General features: G+C 48.5%; 1 protein-coding gene across 6 annotated transcripts; it reads left to right on the forward strand.

Annotated features, from left to right (window-relative positions):
- Nucleotides 1–6,024: 6,024 nt before the first annotated feature.
- On the forward strand, nucleotides 6,025–17,582 carry ORAI2 (ORAI calcium release-activated calcium modulator 2). 6 transcript variants are annotated; one of them, XM_069089441.1, is made up of 3 exons: nucleotides 6,025–6,155; nucleotides 10,267–10,504; nucleotides 16,954–17,582. In XM_069089441.1, the coding sequence occupies exons 2-3, from the start codon at nucleotides 10,280–10,282 to the stop codon at nucleotides 17,497–17,499; spliced, it is 771 nt and encodes a 256-aa protein (XP_068945542.1). In that variant the 5' UTR covers nucleotides 6,025–6,155; nucleotides 10,267–10,279; the 3' UTR covers nucleotides 17,500–17,582. The 6 variants fall into 6 exon arrangements, with proteins under 6 accessions (XP_068945542.1, XP_068945539.1, XP_068945540.1 ...); XM_069089438.1 differs by lacking the exon at nucleotides 6,025–6,155 and adding an exon at nucleotides 6,207–6,555; XM_069089439.1 differs by lacking the exon at nucleotides 6,025–6,155 and adding an exon at nucleotides 6,231–6,340.
- Nucleotides 17,583–18,061: the final 479 nt, after the last annotated feature.

Raw genomic sequence — 18,061 nt, forward strand, 5'->3', positions numbered from 1 at the left:
TTGTCCCTGTGTTTGGGTCACTGGGGTTGCTTTGTTCTTTTCCCAAGAAACCAAAACAACTGACTGTAGTAGTTCCCTCGGCCAGAGCTTGGAAACTCATTTTTCTCTTGTCATGGTCCATTTTTTGGTCTGTTTTTTTCTTCTGCTGCTCCCTGGGTGGTTCCCTTTAAAAACCACATGAAAATGACCGAAAACTTGTTTTTCCTGTATCTGCTGCAGGCTTTACTGACCTGAGCTTTGTTATGTGGTTCTGGAGAGGCTCTTTGAGCCAGCATCACTCAGTCAACAAGTATGTATTAAGCGCCTCCTGTATGCCAGCCATTTGTGCTGTACTCAAATGACATTCAGGGTGCTTAGCTTAGTAGGGAAGAAATTACCATTTTAGACCTGCTTTGCACAGGGAATCATTCCAGTGACTGCCTTTTGGTCTCCTGCACAAACCAGAGTGAGAACAAGCACTCTCTGCCTATTATTGGCCCGGAAAATGTGTTACCAAAGGATTCTTTGCCTTGGAAGGTGGGTCAGGTAGGGTTTTTAAAACCCTAGGCTCAGCAGCCTCTTGAAGAGAGCTGCCATATGAGGTGAAGAGTGGTGCTGATCCCTGAGGGAGTCCTGACTCAGAAGTAGTTAGAACAATGTCAGCCAGAGGCTAGGGGTGTGTCTGGGTGTGGTCAAACCTAGATCACTGCCTGTCTGCACCGAGGGAAGGCCTGGCCTGGGCCCCATCCCCTGCCTTATCAATATTTTAGATTCTCTGCTGCATCCAAACTAGCACTGATTCACAAAAGTCAGATCTTTGTACACCTTTGGGAAGGGCTCACTGGGCAACGAACGCCTCCCCTTGCTTTGTTGCTGCTTTTCTGTAGCATTAAAGGTTCTGTGGCCCCAGGGTGGCACCCCAGTGTCCTGACATCAGCCAGCTGGCAAGTTGAGGAATATTTGAAAACTTGACAATGAAAATAAGAAACAAAACCCTCACTTGGGTTTATTTATGCTTTGTTTTTGCAGATCCCTTTTCTTGGTTCTGATGTTTCTCTTTGAAGAACTAAATTCTGCATCCTAGTGGGGGGAGGGAGAGTCACTTGGGGATAGACTCCCACGAAGGCTGCCCCGTTCTCTTTCCACATTGCCTCTGCTCCAGGCCTTGAAGATCAGTCTGAAGCCACCCACCCATCTTCAGAAGCGATTTCTTTCATGCTTCTCTCAGAAAAGGGTTGGTCTCTTTGGGCCATTTCCTTTCGACCACTGGTTCTCAATGTATGGTCCAAGGTGTTTGAGATCCTTCCAGGGGGTCTGTGAGGTCAAACTATTTTTCTAATTCTACTAAGATGTTTTAAGTTCTAATATGGTGAACCTTGATAGCTCTGGCTAACACAAACTGAAGCTCTTTGGGGTTCTCAGTTTTCAAGAGTGTTGAGGGGTCCTGAGACCTGCTGCTTTAGACCCACGTGTGGTTAATTGTGTTCACTGAGAGATGAGAGGAGGCAGTCACGATGAATTCTTGCTTCTGTGTGTGACATATGTTCACAATCCGGCCTTCAGCACTCTCATGTACTTGCACCATTACTGTTCCTTCTACGTTAGGACAGGAAGTCCCTGTTTGTTTTTCTGTCCCTTGCTCAATGTGGATGTTTACAGAAGTGTGTACATGTGGCCAAGCGGTGTTTAGATTGGATCCATCTGCTGAATTGTTTCTTAACTTTTAACTTGAAGGAAGCACTGTAAATCTCTCTTCCCACAACAGCTTCGTTTGAGAGGGGATGAAACCCTTTTCCCCACACATACCCAACTGCCCCAAGAGGCCACCATCTCAGAAATAAATCGGAGTGGCCTGGACTAGGGCTCAGGACATTAGGGTGCTGCCTTGAGCTCAGCCACGATTTCTTCTCTGTCCTCAGTTCTGTGGCCTCTGTCTTTCTGCCAAAAAGGTTTCAGGATTCCTGAGCTATCTCTGTTCCCTGGGGGCCTTCACTGGAGGGAAGGAAAAGGGCCAAGAGGTTGACTGCTTCCCCGGGTCTGGTTTCTGAACCCTCCCCAAACCTTTAAGTCAAAAGTTCAAATGCCACCCTGTCCCTGTCCTCAGCTAACTCAGCTCCTAGTAACTGGAAACCTCACTGATCACATAAACTGGAAACTAAAGCAACCCTGTATAATAGGTAGGGCAGGCTTTTTTATGCCCATCCTGCAGAGAATACCACTAAAAGTCTCTAGGTTCTTCAAGGCTATGCATTCAGGTCCAGTGAAGCTGGGAAAACTGGGTTTGGGTCCATTAATGGACTGTGTACGTGTGTGTCTGTCATCCAAGGGCCAGGCTAGCTCTATTCCAAGAGGCTCATAATAAGGTTATCTATCGTGTGATTAATTTTTCAGCCATAACAACTCTTGTACCGAGAGTTGTAATCTGAATGGGTAGAGGGACTGCCCATACCCACAAAATCACAGCTCCCTGAAATAGTGTCCTAATTCATAGAATCTCTGGTGTTGTGATAGACCTCCCTGGCCATCCAACCTTCTCCCCATCATTGTCTCCAAGAAATACTCAACTGTCTAAATCTACAATTTAAGTACTATGGGTACTGGGGATTCCAAGGCAAAAATGGAAACACACAAAGTAAATGCCAGGAAACTTGGTGGGGGTATGGGAGCCGGGGGCCCTAAAAAGTAGAGAGCACAGGAAAGTGCCTGCCAGGCCTGTGCAAAGACAGACCAGAAACCAACCTGTTCTGTGTCAGGGCAACCAGAAGGCCAGGCTGACAGTAAGGTTGGTTGTTCATGGGGATGAATGAAGTTTAATCATCTAGAAAGGTTATGAAAGGTTTGAAATACCGACAGAAGCCACTGGCCTGTACAGGCCCGGAGGGACGGGAGGGGGGGGGGGGCGCTGCTACTTTGTGAGTTCGTTTTCCTCAGGCAAATCAAATAGGAGCAATTCAGTATAAAGAAGCTTTCTAAATTGTAGTGGGAAAAGAGGTTTCAACGGAGGAAATAGTTCAGGTTTTTAGTAGTAGGATCTGAGTTTCCGGTTGCATATTATTATAGATGCCTTTTGTTTTTCCATCAGTGATTTACAAATAACCCAGCCTCATCCCCAGAATAGCCCCAAGTTCGACAATGTATGCAACATCCCACATATTTGTCCACCTCTGAGAGAAATAAAGGAGCTCGCTCTCCCCGTTCCTCATCAGGGACAAGATTAATCACCTTAGTCATACAGCTTTGGCTTGCTCTGACTATTTTCATTTAAATGAAATTGTGTATGTTTACTAAAGTGACCTTAAGCCCATGGTGAAACTAGGCCAATAATTCAGATGTCTTCTTTTCTGTTATCCAGTGACTTCTTATACAACTGCCTACCATGTAAATACTACTTTTTCCTTTCTCTAGGCCCACCCAGAGAGTGGGAGAGGGGAACCCTGCCTTCTATGTGCTCAGTCAGGTCCTTTGTCCGAGACAACAGCAAAACTGCCCTTTAGGGCTGTTCCCTGGGTGAGAAACCAGTCAGACAGCTTTTTAAAGCAAGAGCCTGTGTGGCTTAGATGGCCCCTGTCAGTCTCCCCCAGGAATGCTGAGGGCGTGGAGATGGAAGCATGGCATCTCTCCCCTACCAGCTGTCAGACAGCCGGGGATCGACCAAGATGGAAATTTCCTTTAATAAAGACAAATGTGTCACATTGCAGTGCTCTTTCGAGTAGGGAAGACAGCTTATGTAGGGCATGTAGCCCAGCACAGTGCTAGAGAAATCCTTTTTTTTTAAGTTGACTGGTCTTGTACATCTATCACTGCCTTTAATGAATTATTCATGTATCCTTCCTGAGAATAACACTGCTGCCCATTTCACAGTTATAAAATTGAAGAGTATCCATTAAAAGAAGGCAAAGCAGCCTGCATTGAGAAAGGTGAGGTGTGCATGTTTGAAAATCCCAACCCTGATAATCACTTCTCCCTGCTGCTTTTATCCAATTTTGCCCTTGGGTTGTTTGTGTCTGATTCTGTGTGACCCCATTTAGGGTTTTCTTGGCAAAGATACCGAAGTGCTTTGCCATTTCCTTCTCCAGCTCATTTGACAGATAATGAAACTGAGGCAAACAGGGTGAAGTGACTTGCCCAGGGTCACACAGCTAGTAAGTGACCGAGGCTGGACTGAAACTCAGGTGTTCCCATTGCCTAGCTGCCTTTTTTATCCAGTTACTTTCCAACACATGAGTTCCTGGAGAGTAGAATTACCTTAATAATCCCCTGCACCTAGCACAAAGCTTGACTCCTAGTAGGTTGCTTAATTAATTACTCGTTAAATGGAAATTGTATACTATGACTTTAAAATACACAGGAATAGCGACTTCTTTGTTTGGGAAAGCTAATAAACTATTAGTTGCTTTGTAGACTTACACATTATTAAGACGGGAAGAGGAGAGAGGGAGATCATCCAGAGAATACTAGGCACACAGGTTTTATTGCATCTGCTTTGTAGACAGACTTCAGTATTGCAGGCGGAGTCTTCTGCAACAGGCTGGCAGTCAATATGATCCTCGCTGGTTATTTTACCAAATATATAAAATAGGGGGGAATAAAAGCATTTCTATGGGGCCCACTGTGTGCTGAGCACTGTACCAATATATCTCATTTGATCCTGACGACAACCCTTCGAAGCAGATGCTGCTTTTAGCCTCATTTTGCAGATGAGAAAACAAGTTTTGCCCGAGGTCACATGGCCAGTCAGTATCCGAGATCCTTTTCGAACTGGGGTCTTTCTGCAACCCGTGTTTGTACACGAGAGGTTTGCCAGTTAGGTGTAACTGCATAACTGCAGGCCCCATATGTGGCAAGGGGACTGCGCGGGGCCAGAGGAGAGAACATTTTTTGGTCGGAAAGTGATCTCAGGCTGTAGAGAGCGTTGGGGTTCTTTTTCCCCCTCGGGACGCTTAGCCCTCCCCGGGGCCCAGCGTTAGGGGTGTCGTTCTAGACAGGTCGTGAATAGTAAGGAGACTAGAAAAGGGGAAGGCGAAGACAAAGCGATCCTCATCTGCCCATCAGGGACTTGGACTCGCTGAAGAAATTGAGACAGTAACCAGGAGGTTACAAAACTAACCGCAAGAACTGTCAGGGGTTCTGCATCGTTTCTCGTCCATCTGGCCGCAGCGGAAATCCTTCAGGTCGTGTCCCCGGGAAGAAGAGTGGACGCGTGGGCGCTGGGGGCCTAGCCTTGGGACGGCCTAGCCTTGGGACAGCGTTCAAGGTCGGCTTGTCGGGGACTCGGGAGCCTCCCAAGAGCTGCCCTTGGAAGTGAGCTCAGAACGTCCTGATCGGTCGGGGTTTGAGCCCTACTTAGCTGTCAGAGACCATGCGGACGGGGAGGGGGAGAAGGAAGCGGAGGGGGTTGGCCAAGAGGAGGTGCCCGGGTAGGAAGAGACTTGGTCTGCAAAACAGCCTTCCTCGTCGATTTCTCATCCTGGGCAAGGGTTGAGCACGATCAGCCCAGGGTGGGCTCAAATGCCAGGAGGGGAGGGGAGGGGTCCCAGAGGGGTGGCTCGCAGGGGGCATCCACTGAGGATAGACGGCTTTCCAGTGTCCTTATTTTACAGGCGAAGAAACCGAGCCACCTAGGTCTACGTTGGTAGGACTACATCGGTAGTTCGAATCGATGTGGGATTCGAACCCAGCTCTTCTGATCCCTAGGACGGAGTGGGCGCAGGGAGGTGGGCGAGCAGAGACCAAGACCAAGGGAGAGCTCTACAAAGCGCCTGCCTCAGTGCCCGGCATGTAGTAGGGGCTCAGTAGGGTTGACGTGGAAAGCGCTACACAAATGCTGGCCGTGGTTTATCCCACGCAAGCACACCCACGCACGCGGACGTCCGCGGAGAGTGCTCTGCGCACCTTCCAGCACTACTCTCTGTGGCTGCGCCCCCGCCCCGGGCACCACGCGACCTCCCTTTTCCCTCGGGGGGGCCCCCCCCCCCTGCCAACCCACGTGACCTCGGCCGTCGTTGTCCTGGTAGCGGCTGCGTTGGGGGCGGGGGAGGTGGAGTAGGCGGCGAAAGCTGGAGGGAGAGAAGAAGGAGGAGGAGGAGGAGGAGGCTGAGAGCGGGAGGAGGGAGAGCCGAGCCGCGCCCCGGCCGCCGCCTGCAGCGAGCCGGAGCCGAGGGCGGGGCGGCCGCTTGGTGAGTAAGGGGGGCTCGGGGCGGGGGTGGGGGGGGGGGGGAGGGGACTGTCACGTGGCCCGCGGGAGGGGGCGAAGGGGGAGGGGCCGGGAAGCCCCCGCGGAGACGCGGCGCGTTGCCCCCTCTGCCCCGGGAAGTCTCCCCCAGACGAAGGGGGACCGCGCGGTGATGGGGGGCACTGAAAGGTGATGAGGACCATCCCCAGAGCACCGGCTGGAGGAGGCGGACCTGGGCGGGGCGAGGGACGACTCCCTGTAGCGGGGATCGTGGGGTCCCGGGGGCGCCCGCAGGCGCCAGAACCGCCCACCTGGATGACCAGCCGCGGAGAGTTCGGTGCGCGGAGCCTGCTCTGGGAGCCTTGGTGTGGGGGGCCGGGGGCCGGCAGGGACGCCACGTGGAGGTCTGCATCGAGGCGTGGGCTGGAGTGTGTGTGTATGTGTGAGTGAGTGTGTGTGTGTGAGCGCACACGCCTTCGGCTGTCCATGCATGCCCGTTCCCGTGGGGAAACATCATCTGTGTGTTGTAGTTAATGCACTTGGTATGTGTGTCTGTGGGGGTCACCTCATGGATGCACTTCCTTGAAGATCTCAGGCTATGGGCGTTTGTGTGTGTGGTCCATGAATGTCTTCTCATGCAGAAAGGGGTGTGTGTGTGTGTGTGTGTGTGTGTGTGTGTGTGTGTGTGTGTGGTCGGTCATCTCTTCATCTCATATATGCACTTCCCTGAGGATCTATCTCTGGCTATGGGTGTGTGTGTGTGTGGTCCATGAGTGTAGTTTTCCTGGAGAAAGGTCTGCAGGAGACCCCGGGTTGTCTCAGTGCCCACCCACGGGCTGCTGAGTGTCTCTAGGGAGGTTGCCACTGCGGTTCTGGTAATGTTAATAGATTGACTGTGCTGCAGTAAGGTGGTGTTTCCCGAGAGGGAAGGTTCTTGATACCAAGTTGGCCAAAGGTGATTAATCCCCTACGATCCTTCCCAGGAGATACTTAGTGTTTGGCCAGGGTGAATGGGGGCCTGTTTCTGTGGTGGGGTTGTAGGGGACAGCTGGCAGAAGCAGAAATTGGGGAGAAATGATTGTGTTTCCTGTTATTTCACTGGGAATAGCTGTGTAAAAGTGAGGGGTAGGCTGGGGGATGGGACAACCTGCCTGGACTCAATTGTTAATTCTATTTGCTGTCTCTTGACCATCAAAACCCACAAAACCACCCACTCAAAAGCAGTTTAATCTGACCAGGCACACTGCTTCACGGTCTTCTTACCGATTGCAAATGGGCAGATTGATTAAGGAAAGGGATTTACAGGGCTCCTTCTCCCTTAAGCACGTTTCTCCTACCTTAATGTCCATATGATACAATGGGGGTCACAACATTTATGTGGGAGAGAGCCCAAAGAAAAGAAACTGTCATTTCCTAATTAGGAAGTTGCTAGATTATTTAGAGCTAACCAATAGTTAGTTGTGTTCGTTTCCCTGAACCCTCCCTAAGGAAGTATATAGATGATTGTATCCAGTGCTGTTCAGAGGGAGTGTCAGTTACCTGTAACTGACCAAACATGGAAGGGGGGGGAAGAGTACCTCAAGCGTGGTTGGAAAGAGCCCATTTTTCTGCTGAGAATTAATTAAGTTCTGTTAAGATTGCCTCCTTCAGGGGCGGCCAGGTAGCACAGCGAGTAAGAGCACTGGCCCCAGAGCCGGGATGACCTGGGATCAAATCCGGGCTCAGACACTTAGCACCCACCCAGAAACACCTGGCCTGTAACCTTGAGCAAGTTACTTAACCCCGATTGCTTAAAAAAAAAAAAAAAGATTGCCTCCTCCCCCCCAAAAAAAAATTCTTCCTGACACTGATTCTCTCCTGATACTGGTTTTTAAAAGTGCAACTTGTGAATTAAAAGGGGAAAAAAACGAGTATACTATAGCCAAAAAAAAAAAGGCAAAACACTGCAACCCTCTTGTTTGCTCCTGCTGCTAGCGTTTGTGAGATTCCCCTACCCTTACTTAGCTCACCAGGGTCCAGAAACACTGATTTGTTTTTAATAGCCCTAAGCAGTCTTTTCAGGTAGACTTTGTGTTAGTATCTTGTGCCAACTGAACTAACCACAAGGTGCCTGTGACCTTAAGACTGACTCCACAGATGGATTAGTACTGATCATATATAGTTGTATGCATAGATTGGGTCCCTTCTGGTATATGGATACATATCCTGAGGCAGCTGGTGGATCGAATGCCTGCCTAGAGTTATGGAAGACCTGAGTTCAAACTTACCCTCAGACACTTATTAGCTGTGTGACTCTGGGCAGGTTATTAACCTTGTGTGCCTCGATTTCCTCCTCTGTAAAATCAGCTGGAAAAGGAAATGGCAAACCATTCCAGTCAGTATCTTTGCCAAGAAAACCCCAAATGAGAGTCAGACATGATATAACAACTGCAGAACGATACTTATTCTGACCCTTAGAATTCCATTTTTCCTGAATCTACATTTGTATTAGCAAGAGGTTAAGACAATACTTGATAGGACTTCCACAGATCAGTCCCTCTTACATTTAGTTGAGATCTTCAAAACCAGATTCACAATCGGTTGGCCAAGTGGATAGAGCACTGGGCTTGGAGTCAGGAAGACTCTTCTTCATGACTTCAGATCTGTCCTCAGATACTAGCTGTGTGACCCTGGGCAAGTCACCTCAACTCTGTTTGCCTCAGTTTCCTGTTAGATGAGCTGGAGAAGGAAATGGCAAACACTCCAGGGTCTTTGCCAAGAAAATCCCAAATGGGGTCATAGTCAGACATGACTAAAAAAAAAGACTGAACAACTCCCGCCCCTCTACCCAATCTCGAATTCCAGATTTCTCCTCAATGTATGACAGTCCATCTAAAAGACGTTTTTTAAACTCTTTCTGTGAAGACCTGCTTATGGCTTTTGGTTATTTGTAATGATAAACTTTTTGTTTTTAGTGTGTGAAGTATGCTTTTTTAACGTAAAGCTTGATAAAAAGAAAATTTCATTGTAACATATCATGAGAGAAATTTTAAACAGTCTATTGAAGAACAAATTATCCCTCAGATACAGTTTTCTGACACAGATATCTTCCTTGAGGTGGTTGGTCTGGACATTTTTTTTTTTTTTGCTTTTTATGGAGGGGGAAGGCAGGGTGATTGGGGTTAAGTGACTTGCCCAAGGTCACATGGCTAAGTGTTAAGTGTCTGAGGCTGGATTTGAACTCATGTCCTCCTGACTCCAGGGCCAGCACTCAATTGACTGTGCAACCTAGTTGCCCCAGGTCTGGACATTTTAAAAGGACTAAAGATAACTAATATTAATTCTTCGGATCTGAAAATCAGTTGGAGAAATAATTTAAATGTTGACTAGCGGAGCATCGGGTATTGTTGGTGTTACTCAAAATTCCCAGATGTAGACAGGTGCAAAACATTAGGTTAGGTTTTAGGTCCTGGAATGGTTCCCTCCTTGGGGAGAGTTCAAGGAATTTTGAACTAATCTTTCTATTCCATCTTTGTACTCCTACATCTGCTTGGAAGCTCTGCAGGTATTCTAATCAGGCAGGTGCAAGAGCTGACGTCAGGATTCTGCCAACAGACCCAACGGTTTAATTCACTGGGACGGGGCCTGTTGTGTAGACTTGAACTTCACCTTCTGCCCCTTCTAACTTTAGACAGGCCTCCCACATCGTAACATAAAACCTGGTAGCAATAGGGCAGATGCTATGACAGAAAGGGCATGGGAGTGGGACTCCTAAGTCTTGGGTTCAAATCCAGACTGCCACATCCTATTAGGTGGCTAACCTTGAGAGAAGTCATTTAACCTCACATCTCAGTTTCTTCGTCTCTAAAATGGGGATGAGTATAGTTTGACTGTCTGCCTCTTAACTCTATAAATGTGAGTTGCTGTTGGGAAAGAGCTGGTTCTTTGCTCTTTTCTTGGTGGTGGTCTGTTTATCTTAGGTACCAAGGGGTGGGAACCATAGAATTACAGAGCAAGAGTTGCTCTGCCTTAAAAAATTATTTCTGAAACATAGTTACTTGGTTTTCGTTGTCTTGTGCTGTATCCTTGGCTCCACTCAGAACATAGATTTTCCCTCATTTCTTCCTTCTCCCAAGCCTTGCTTCCATCATGAGTGCAGAGCTCAATGTCCCCGTGGACCCTTCCCCACCTGCTTGCTCTGAACCAGGTAATAAAGGGATGGATTATCGGGACTGGGTTCGGCGCAGCTACCTGGAGTTGGTCACTTCGAATCATCATTCAGTTCAAGCCCTTTCTTGGAGGAAGCTGTACCTTAGTAGGGCCAAGCTCAAAGCTTCCAGCCGGACCTCTGCCTTGTTGTCTGGATTCGCCATGGTGAGTTTTTTTTTAATGTATTTATTTTTAGTTTATAACATTCAGTTCCACAAGTTTTTGAGTTCCATATTTTCTCCCCCTCCCTCTCCTCCCCTCTTCCCTTCCATGGCAACATGCAGTCTGATATAGGTCCTACATAGACCTTGGCATTAAACATATTTTCACAATAGTCAAGTTGTAAAGAAGAATTAGAACCAATGGAATGAACCATGAGAAAGAAGAAACAAAAGAGAGAGAGACAGAGACAGAGAGAGAGAGAGAGAGAGAGAGAGAGAGCAAATAGTCTGCTTAGATCTGCATTCAGACTCAGTAAGTCTTTCTCTGGATGTGGATGGCCCTTTCCATCACGAGTCCTTTGGAGTTGTCTTATAACCTTGCATTACTGAGAGGAGCCCGGTCTATCAAAGTCGGTCATCACAGATATGATGTGTCTGTAATCGTGTACAGACTTCTCCTGGTTCTGCTCTCCTGACTCAGCATCAGTTTGTATAAGTCTCCCCAGGTTATTATGAAGTCCATCTGCTCCTCATTTCTTATAGCACAATAGTATTCCATTACATTCATATACCACAACTTGTTCAGCCATTCCCCAGTTGATGGGCATCCCCTTGATTTCCAGTTCTTTGCCACCACAAAAAACACTGCTATAAATATTTTTGTACATACAGATCCTTTTCCAATTTGTATGATCTCTTTGGGAAATAACCCTAGAAGTGGTATTGCTGCGTCAAAGGGTATGCACATTTTTATAACCCTTTGGGCCTAGTTCATGGTGAGTTTTTAACTGATGTCTTAGGATGGGGAGATGCTGTCAGCCAGACCTCATGTCTTCTGGGGACCTTTGGTGCTTCCCAAAGTCAAGGACTGTCCCTTGGCCTGCACTGGCAGCCAAGAAATGCTTGTTGGGAGATTTTTGCACCATTCTGAGTTCTGCAGAGGGTGTGTGTGTGTCTGTGTCTGTGTGAGAGTCTGTGTGTGTGTGCTCAGGTCATGGTTGAGGCTTTCTAGCAGTTCAAAGGAGCTGTTTTTAAAGAAATAAGCCTTTCTGGACCACACATGGCTTAGTTGATGAGGATCCAGGAACACTGAGTTGTGAGACTTTGCGTACATGAATTTAATACTTTCTGCCAAGAGAACAGCATGGTGCTGGTGATTTTATGTCTTACTAAGTATCTTCACATACTTCCTTCTGTTTGATTCTCATAGCAGTCTACTGAGGTAGTGGGTCGGGATTATCCCCATTTTATAGGGGGAGAAACTGAGGATCGGGTTAAAGTCCCACAGGCAGGAAATTTGAGCCATGGGTCCTCATTCCCAAGTGCTCTTGTTCTCATCCTTTCTAGCCCTGTGAGCTAGTTGCTGTCAGGGGGTCTGCCACTCTTTTTTTTTTTTAAGCAATCGGGGTTAAGTAACGTGCTCCAGGTTACACGGCCAGTTATTTCTGGGTGTGGTGCTGAGTATCTGAGCCCGGATTTGATCCAGGTCATCCCGACACTGGAGCCGGTGCTCTTACTCGCTGAGCCACCTGGCCGCCCCTAAGCAATTGGGGTTAAGTAACTTGCTCAAGGTTACACGGCCAGGTGTTTCTGGGTGGGTGCTAAGTGTCTGAGCCCGGGATTCGATCTCCAGGTCAGTCCGACACTGGAGCCAGTGCTCTTACTCGCTGTGCCACCTGGCCGCCCCCTGCCACTCTTTCAAACACTACTAACTGTATTTCCTGAGTGAGGACATGGTCAGGGCTCCAGAAGGATGTTCACAAAACACAGTCCTCCCCAGGTAAACTTGCTCCTGCAAAGCCAGCACTGATCCTGGGTCATGTGAGTGACCTCCTTTACTTGGCTTTGGAATAGGAAAGATTGCAGTGGGAGCTGGGGTCAGTTTTGCTGACAAGTTTGAAGAGTCCTAACTCCCCAAAAGTGACCTGAATGATGCTGGAGAGCAAACCTGGATTAAGCACCTACTACATGCAGGCATCATATTGGGTGCTAGGGATGGATGGGCAAAACAAAGTCAACCCTGCTCTCTGAGAGCTAATGTTCCACTAGGGAAATACAGGCTGTATCCAGAGACATACAAAGGAGGTTCTTTAAGGAGAGAGAGTGGACAGTGTTGAAGACAGCATCTGCCATGCTTTCTGATACCTTGGAAGGATATCCATCATGAAGGGAGCCAAACAGTCGGCTTCCAAGGAGTGTTAGATACATGATTTTACGTGGTAATTTTTTTTGAAAAAATCCAGCCAAAAGGCTTCCATTTAATAGAATCCGAGGGCCTAGAAATTCCTTACATTCTGGATCAGGAGAAGGCTTGAAGCAGAAGATGTTGTTTTCCCAGATGTTGGGCAGGCTGTGTTTTCCCAGCTCACAGAATGCACACCCAAGTTAAGGACCAGAAGATAAACTATAAACAGAGTGGTTTATGAGGTTACCGGCTTAGGATGACTTCTTCTGGAGAAGTTGAGTCACAAGAACAGCTTTCAGATTTATTAGGTTGAGTTCAGTTCCCATTTATGAAACATCTGCCATGTACAAAGCCACTGTCTTTGGGGGATGAGGACACAGGGACAGGACATTCTCTTCTGTTAAGTTTGAATCTTACCTCCACAGTTACCTTGGACAAGTCACACATCTCTAGCCTCTTGCCTCCTCAGTCTTTGATAGCCGATAGCCCCCAAGGCCTTACTGCTTCAGAGCTGTCATCCAATGACACTGTGACCCAGGTACACAAAGTAAGCATGACGTTATTTGGAGAAGGGCAGCATCAGGGAGCAGGAGTTTATAGAGGTTAAGCTGAGTCTTGAAGGAAAATAAGCATTCTGAGACGAAGGAGTACATTCCAGTCATGAGAGCACAGTCTGTGCAAAAACAGAGGTGGGAGATGGAGTGATGTATTTGAGGAATATTTGGCTGATGTGGAGAGGAAGACATGAAGAGGAATTATAGGAAATGAGACTGGGATGGGAAGGTGGAGCTGGATTATGGAGAACTTGAAATGTCACACTGAAGAGTTAACCTTTTGCCCTAGGGGCAGTAGAGTAACCAGGCCCCACCTGTGCCTTGGGGAGATGATTTTTGTAGGTAGATTGGAAAAAGGAGAGCCTGGAAATGGGGACCCTAATTAGGAGGTGATTTCAGCCCTCCAGGTAGGGGGTAGTAGGGGCTTGAACTGTGGTGAACCTGAGTGGAAAGAAAGGGAGGAATGTAAGCAGTGCTGTGGAGAGAATTGATGAGTCTTGACACCCGATGGCAGAAGGGGACAAAGGCCAGGAAAGAGCCTTTATGACTCTGAGGTCACAGACCTCCTCGCCTACAAGGACAGCTGTCCCCAATGGAAACAGAAGTTTGGAGGAGGGGCCAGTTGATGGAGAGAAGGCAATAGAAACATTAGATTTAGAATAGAAGGGACTTTAGAGACTCACTCAGTCATTTTACAGATGAGGAAACTGAGGCCTGAAGCTGGGAAGTGACTTGCCTAGGGACACGCAGGCAGAGCAGAGCCAAGATATGAATCTAGGTCGTCCAGCTGTCACTCACATATTCTTGACCCTGGGCAGTACTCTCAGGAAGCTGGGACTCACACTGACTGCTCATTTCTTGGGCTCAGGGAATTCCAACTCCCAACGGATGGAGCCTTAGAAACGACTCTTGGAGAACAGGTGGACTGGCATTGGCCATGCCAGTCCTGCTCTGGACAGAGCCTGGGGGCATCTGGGAGGAGTCGCTGTGGTGAGGCAGGGTTGTTGGTCAGGAGTCATCCTGCCCTGGGCCCTCTTTACTTGCTTGTGGTGACGGCTCCCACGGACTCACATCATCTCTGCCCAGATCCATCTTGCCAGCCCCAGTTTCTCCCTATCACCAGCTGCCTGCTGGACACTACACATTAGGCAGAAGTCTCAAACTTAAACGCAGCATCCCTAAAACTGAACACACCATTTCCCCACAAAACTCTCCCTGCGTCCAAATGTTTTTCTTTCTTTAAAAAGCATTATCGCCATTCTGAGGTTAGCTTACCATTAGCTTCTTTCTCTCCTTTATGCTGTGTGTCCAGTCCTGCCAAAAAAGGACATTTCTGCCGTCCCGCTGTCTCTGGCACTGAATACTCTCCTCTCACACAGCTAGCTCCTCGCCTCTCACCTGGATCATCGCAGCTGTCTCTTCATGGGCCTCCCCGCTTGAGGCCATCTCCTACCAAAGTAATTTTCCTTAAGCACCGGCTGCACTGTGTGGCTCCCTGTTACCTCTAGGATTAAATATAATGCCCTCTGTTACAGCCTGGTCCCAACCCCACCTTTCTGGGTTTCACTGGACATTATTGTCCCTCCTACACCACTCCATCTGCCAAACCAGCCTTCTCACACCACATCCCACATCCCTCTTTGTGCACCTGCCGCTGGGTGTCCCTCCTGCCTGGAAGGCATTCCTTCCTGACCTCCACACCCTGCTCCTCCCTTCCCCGCCATCCCCACCACCTCCAGTCTGCCTCGTACTCAATCATTTTGTCTGCCAACGTATATTTACATGGATCCTGATACTCTACAGAGGATATGTGTGTGTCTGCTTTATACTCCCTCCCTGTTTTATACGTACTTGCCTCCCCAATTAGAATATATGCTCATTGTGAAGAGAGATCGTTTCATTCTTCGTACTTATATCCCTGATGCCTAGCACTGCCTAGGCACACAGCAGGTGCTTAATAAATACCTGCTGACTGATCTGTCTAGAGATCAGTCTAGATGAGGACTAAGAGAAAATTAGTTAAATTTAATTGATTGTTGATCATGTTTTATTTTAAACTTAAATACTAAAACAAATACAAAATAAGATAAAGAAAAATATGACAAACTTAAACACAAAGTAAGAAAAGAAAAAAGCATTTGTCATCTCACTGAGCTCTTGGAAGCTCATCTCTTCTTGTTTGGGCTTTTGCTGCCAGGGAGAACAAATACTTGGGAGTCCCATCATAACCCCCGAGTTTCCTTAAAGACAACAGCCCTTTCTGGTTTTCTCTTTCCAAGGCTGAACGACCCTAATGCTCTGACTTTTCTTCCCATTCCCTTAATTTTCTTCGTTAATACTCTTGGCATCTTTTCCAGGTTTCCACATCCTTTTGATCCAAGTCTAGCTTGTAATAAGGGTGATTGAGTAGGGGCGGCCAGGTGGTGCAGTGAGTAAGAGTGCCGGCCCCAGAGTCAGGAGACCTGGGATTAGTTCTGGCCTCAGATACTTCACACCCACACATAACAAAAAAAAACTGGCCGTGTAACCTCGAGCAAGTTACTTAACCCCAATTGCTTTAAAAAAAAAAAAAAAGAGTGATTGAGTTGTGAAGGATTGAGGGGATGAGTCAGGCCTTGCTGTTTGGTAGCCCATCTCCTGAGTAGGTAGGGGTACACTGGTAACTCCTCTTTGGTTTGCTGTCCACTGAGACTGCCAGATCCCCTTGTTCTGGACCAAAGGAAAGCAGCTTCACCTGTAGGGGGAGGAAGGTAGTGGAGTGTCCTCTACTTCTCTGTCTGAAATCCTTTGGGGGCAGCTTTGGGTGGAGGTTTGGTTTGGTGGAGTCTGTGCCCCCTTGTGGTTGGGGAGGCAGGACTCACAGGTACCGAGCCTTCCCCAGTAGCTAGTTAGAGCCCATCTCTTCACTCTAATCAGGCTTCTGGGCGGGCCGGGCCGGGAGAAGGGTTTTGTTGCCTTGTGTCCAAGTCAGAGCACGAGCCTGGCCAGAGCTGCCTTCAGCCCTGCGCAGAGAACAGAGCATGTTAGAGAAGCAAAGCTGCCACAGGATGCCGTCAGCTGGTATTTAGAGCAGGAGCGTGTTATGGTGTGCTTGTGCACAGACATCTGTGTTGGACAGCAGTGGATCTGAGGCCCATTCTGGACCCCCTGGGCCAGAATTCTTCATTTCCTGCTGCTCTGTCCTCAGGCCACCTTTCTTGGGACGCCCGCTCACCTTTCCTAGCCTGGGATTCCTCCTATGGACCATCCAGGGCATCTTCTCACTTACATGCCAGAAGCCACAGGGAACGAGGGCTGGGTGAGCAATTCTGAGCTTGCCCAATGTTGGACATTCTCTGTCTTCAAATTTTTGCTGAGAACCTAGCAGTTCAGACAGTGCTGTGACACCTGGCTTGCCAGACCTGTTTTTGGGGCAGCTGGCGTGTTCCTGAGAAAATGCTGTCATTGACTGTGTGTGTTTGCAGTGGTGCCTAAGATCACTAACTAAGCATTAAAGTCGCTACTTGGGAGTGTGAGAGTGGAAGTGGTACTTGACCTTGCTTAAGACAGTCTAGACCAGCACTTCTTCAGCTGTGGGTCACAACCCCCCAGTTTAAGAAGCACTGAAGGGGAAGGGAGTGGGAAGGAAGGGGAGCATGGCAGATGCCCTTTCCTTGTCTTTGAGGCCCATTGGCTGCGCTGGGCCAACTTGCAGGTGCCCCTTTTGTTGTGCAGGTGGCCATGGTGGAGGTGCAGCTGGAGATGCAGTACCAGTACCCCCAGATGCTCCTGATTGCCTTTAGCGCCTGCACCACAGTGCTGGTGGCTGTCCACCTCTTCGCCCTCCTCATCAGCACCTGCATCCTGCCCAACGTGGAAGCCGTGAGCAACATTCACAACTTGAACTCCATCAGTGAGTCCCCCCATGAGCGCATGCACCCCTACATCGAGCTGGCCTGGGGCTTCTCCACTGTTCTGGGGATCCTCCTTTTCCTGGCAGAGGTGGTGCTTCTGTGCTGGATCAAATTCCTTCCTGTGGACTCAAGCGTGAAAGATGGGCCCAGCTCCAAGCCAGGGCCAACGAGCCACACGGGCTGGCAGGCTGCCCTGGTGTCCACCATCATCATGGTGCCAGTGGGCCTCATCTTTGTCGTGTTCACCATTCACTTCTATCGTTCCTTGGTCCGACACAAAACAGAGCGTCACAATCGCGAGATAGAGGAGCTCCACAAACTGAAAGTCCAGTTGGACGGGCACGAGAGGAGCTTGCAGGTCGTGTGAGCAGCCGGACACACTGTGGGGAGGGGCATGTCCTTGTCAGGGGCGAAGAAGCTGGAAATAAAACAGGCGTTTTGTTCACAGGAGCACAAGAGTTGCTTGAGTTTTTCGGAATATTAAAAGTCCAAATTGTCCATTCCTGTTTCTGTGAGGCTGCTTAGACACTGCCCAATTGTTCAAGACCAAAATTTTATTTCATTTCAATACTATAATAATCTGTGGGAAATTATCCCTGAGATGACGGAAGGATTTTAAAATAAGAAACTATTGCCCAGAAGCGTAAACTTCCCTCTCCCTTCCCATCTACCAAAAGTAAACTATTTTAGGAGGTAAAGAGACCAGCCTCCTTGGGCATGGGGACGCAGAGAGGTCGGGGTCTGTCCTGAGCGAGTCTTGGTATTGAAGTGGCTGCACAGTTGCCCCTTTTCCTACAAATCGCTTGCAAGGAACGATCTGGGACAGAGCCTGGAGCTGAGCCTCCCTTCCTTGCCTTTTGCTGTAGCCTTTATATCGCAGGGAGGGAGGGCGGTGAGGACGCACCTCGAACCCCAAATTCTTGAGCCCT

The sequence above is a fragment of the Petaurus breviceps genome, unplaced genomic scaffold, assembly GCF_028583685.1.
Source record: "Petaurus breviceps papuanus isolate PSGF00001 unplaced genomic scaffold, PetGlider_PUasm1.0 186, whole genome shotgun sequence".
NCBI classification, from domain to species: Eukaryota; Metazoa; Chordata; class Mammalia; order Diprotodontia; family Petauridae; genus Petaurus; species Petaurus breviceps.

Bases quoted from the DNA above. Each gene is read 5' to 3' on its own strand.
- ORAI2 (XM_069089438.1), top strand. From the start codon at position 6,344: ATGAGGACCATCCCCAGAGCACCGGCTGGAGGAGGCGGACCTGGGCGG. The intron at 6,556-10,266 runs GTCTGCATCGAG...CCTTCTCCCAAG, and splicing joins GGCAGGGACGCCACGTGGAG to CCTTGCTTCCATCATGAGTG. The intron at 10,505-16,953 runs GTGAGTTTTTTT...TTTGTTGTGCAG, and splicing joins TGTTGTCTGGATTCGCCATG to GTGGCCATGGTGGAGGTGCA.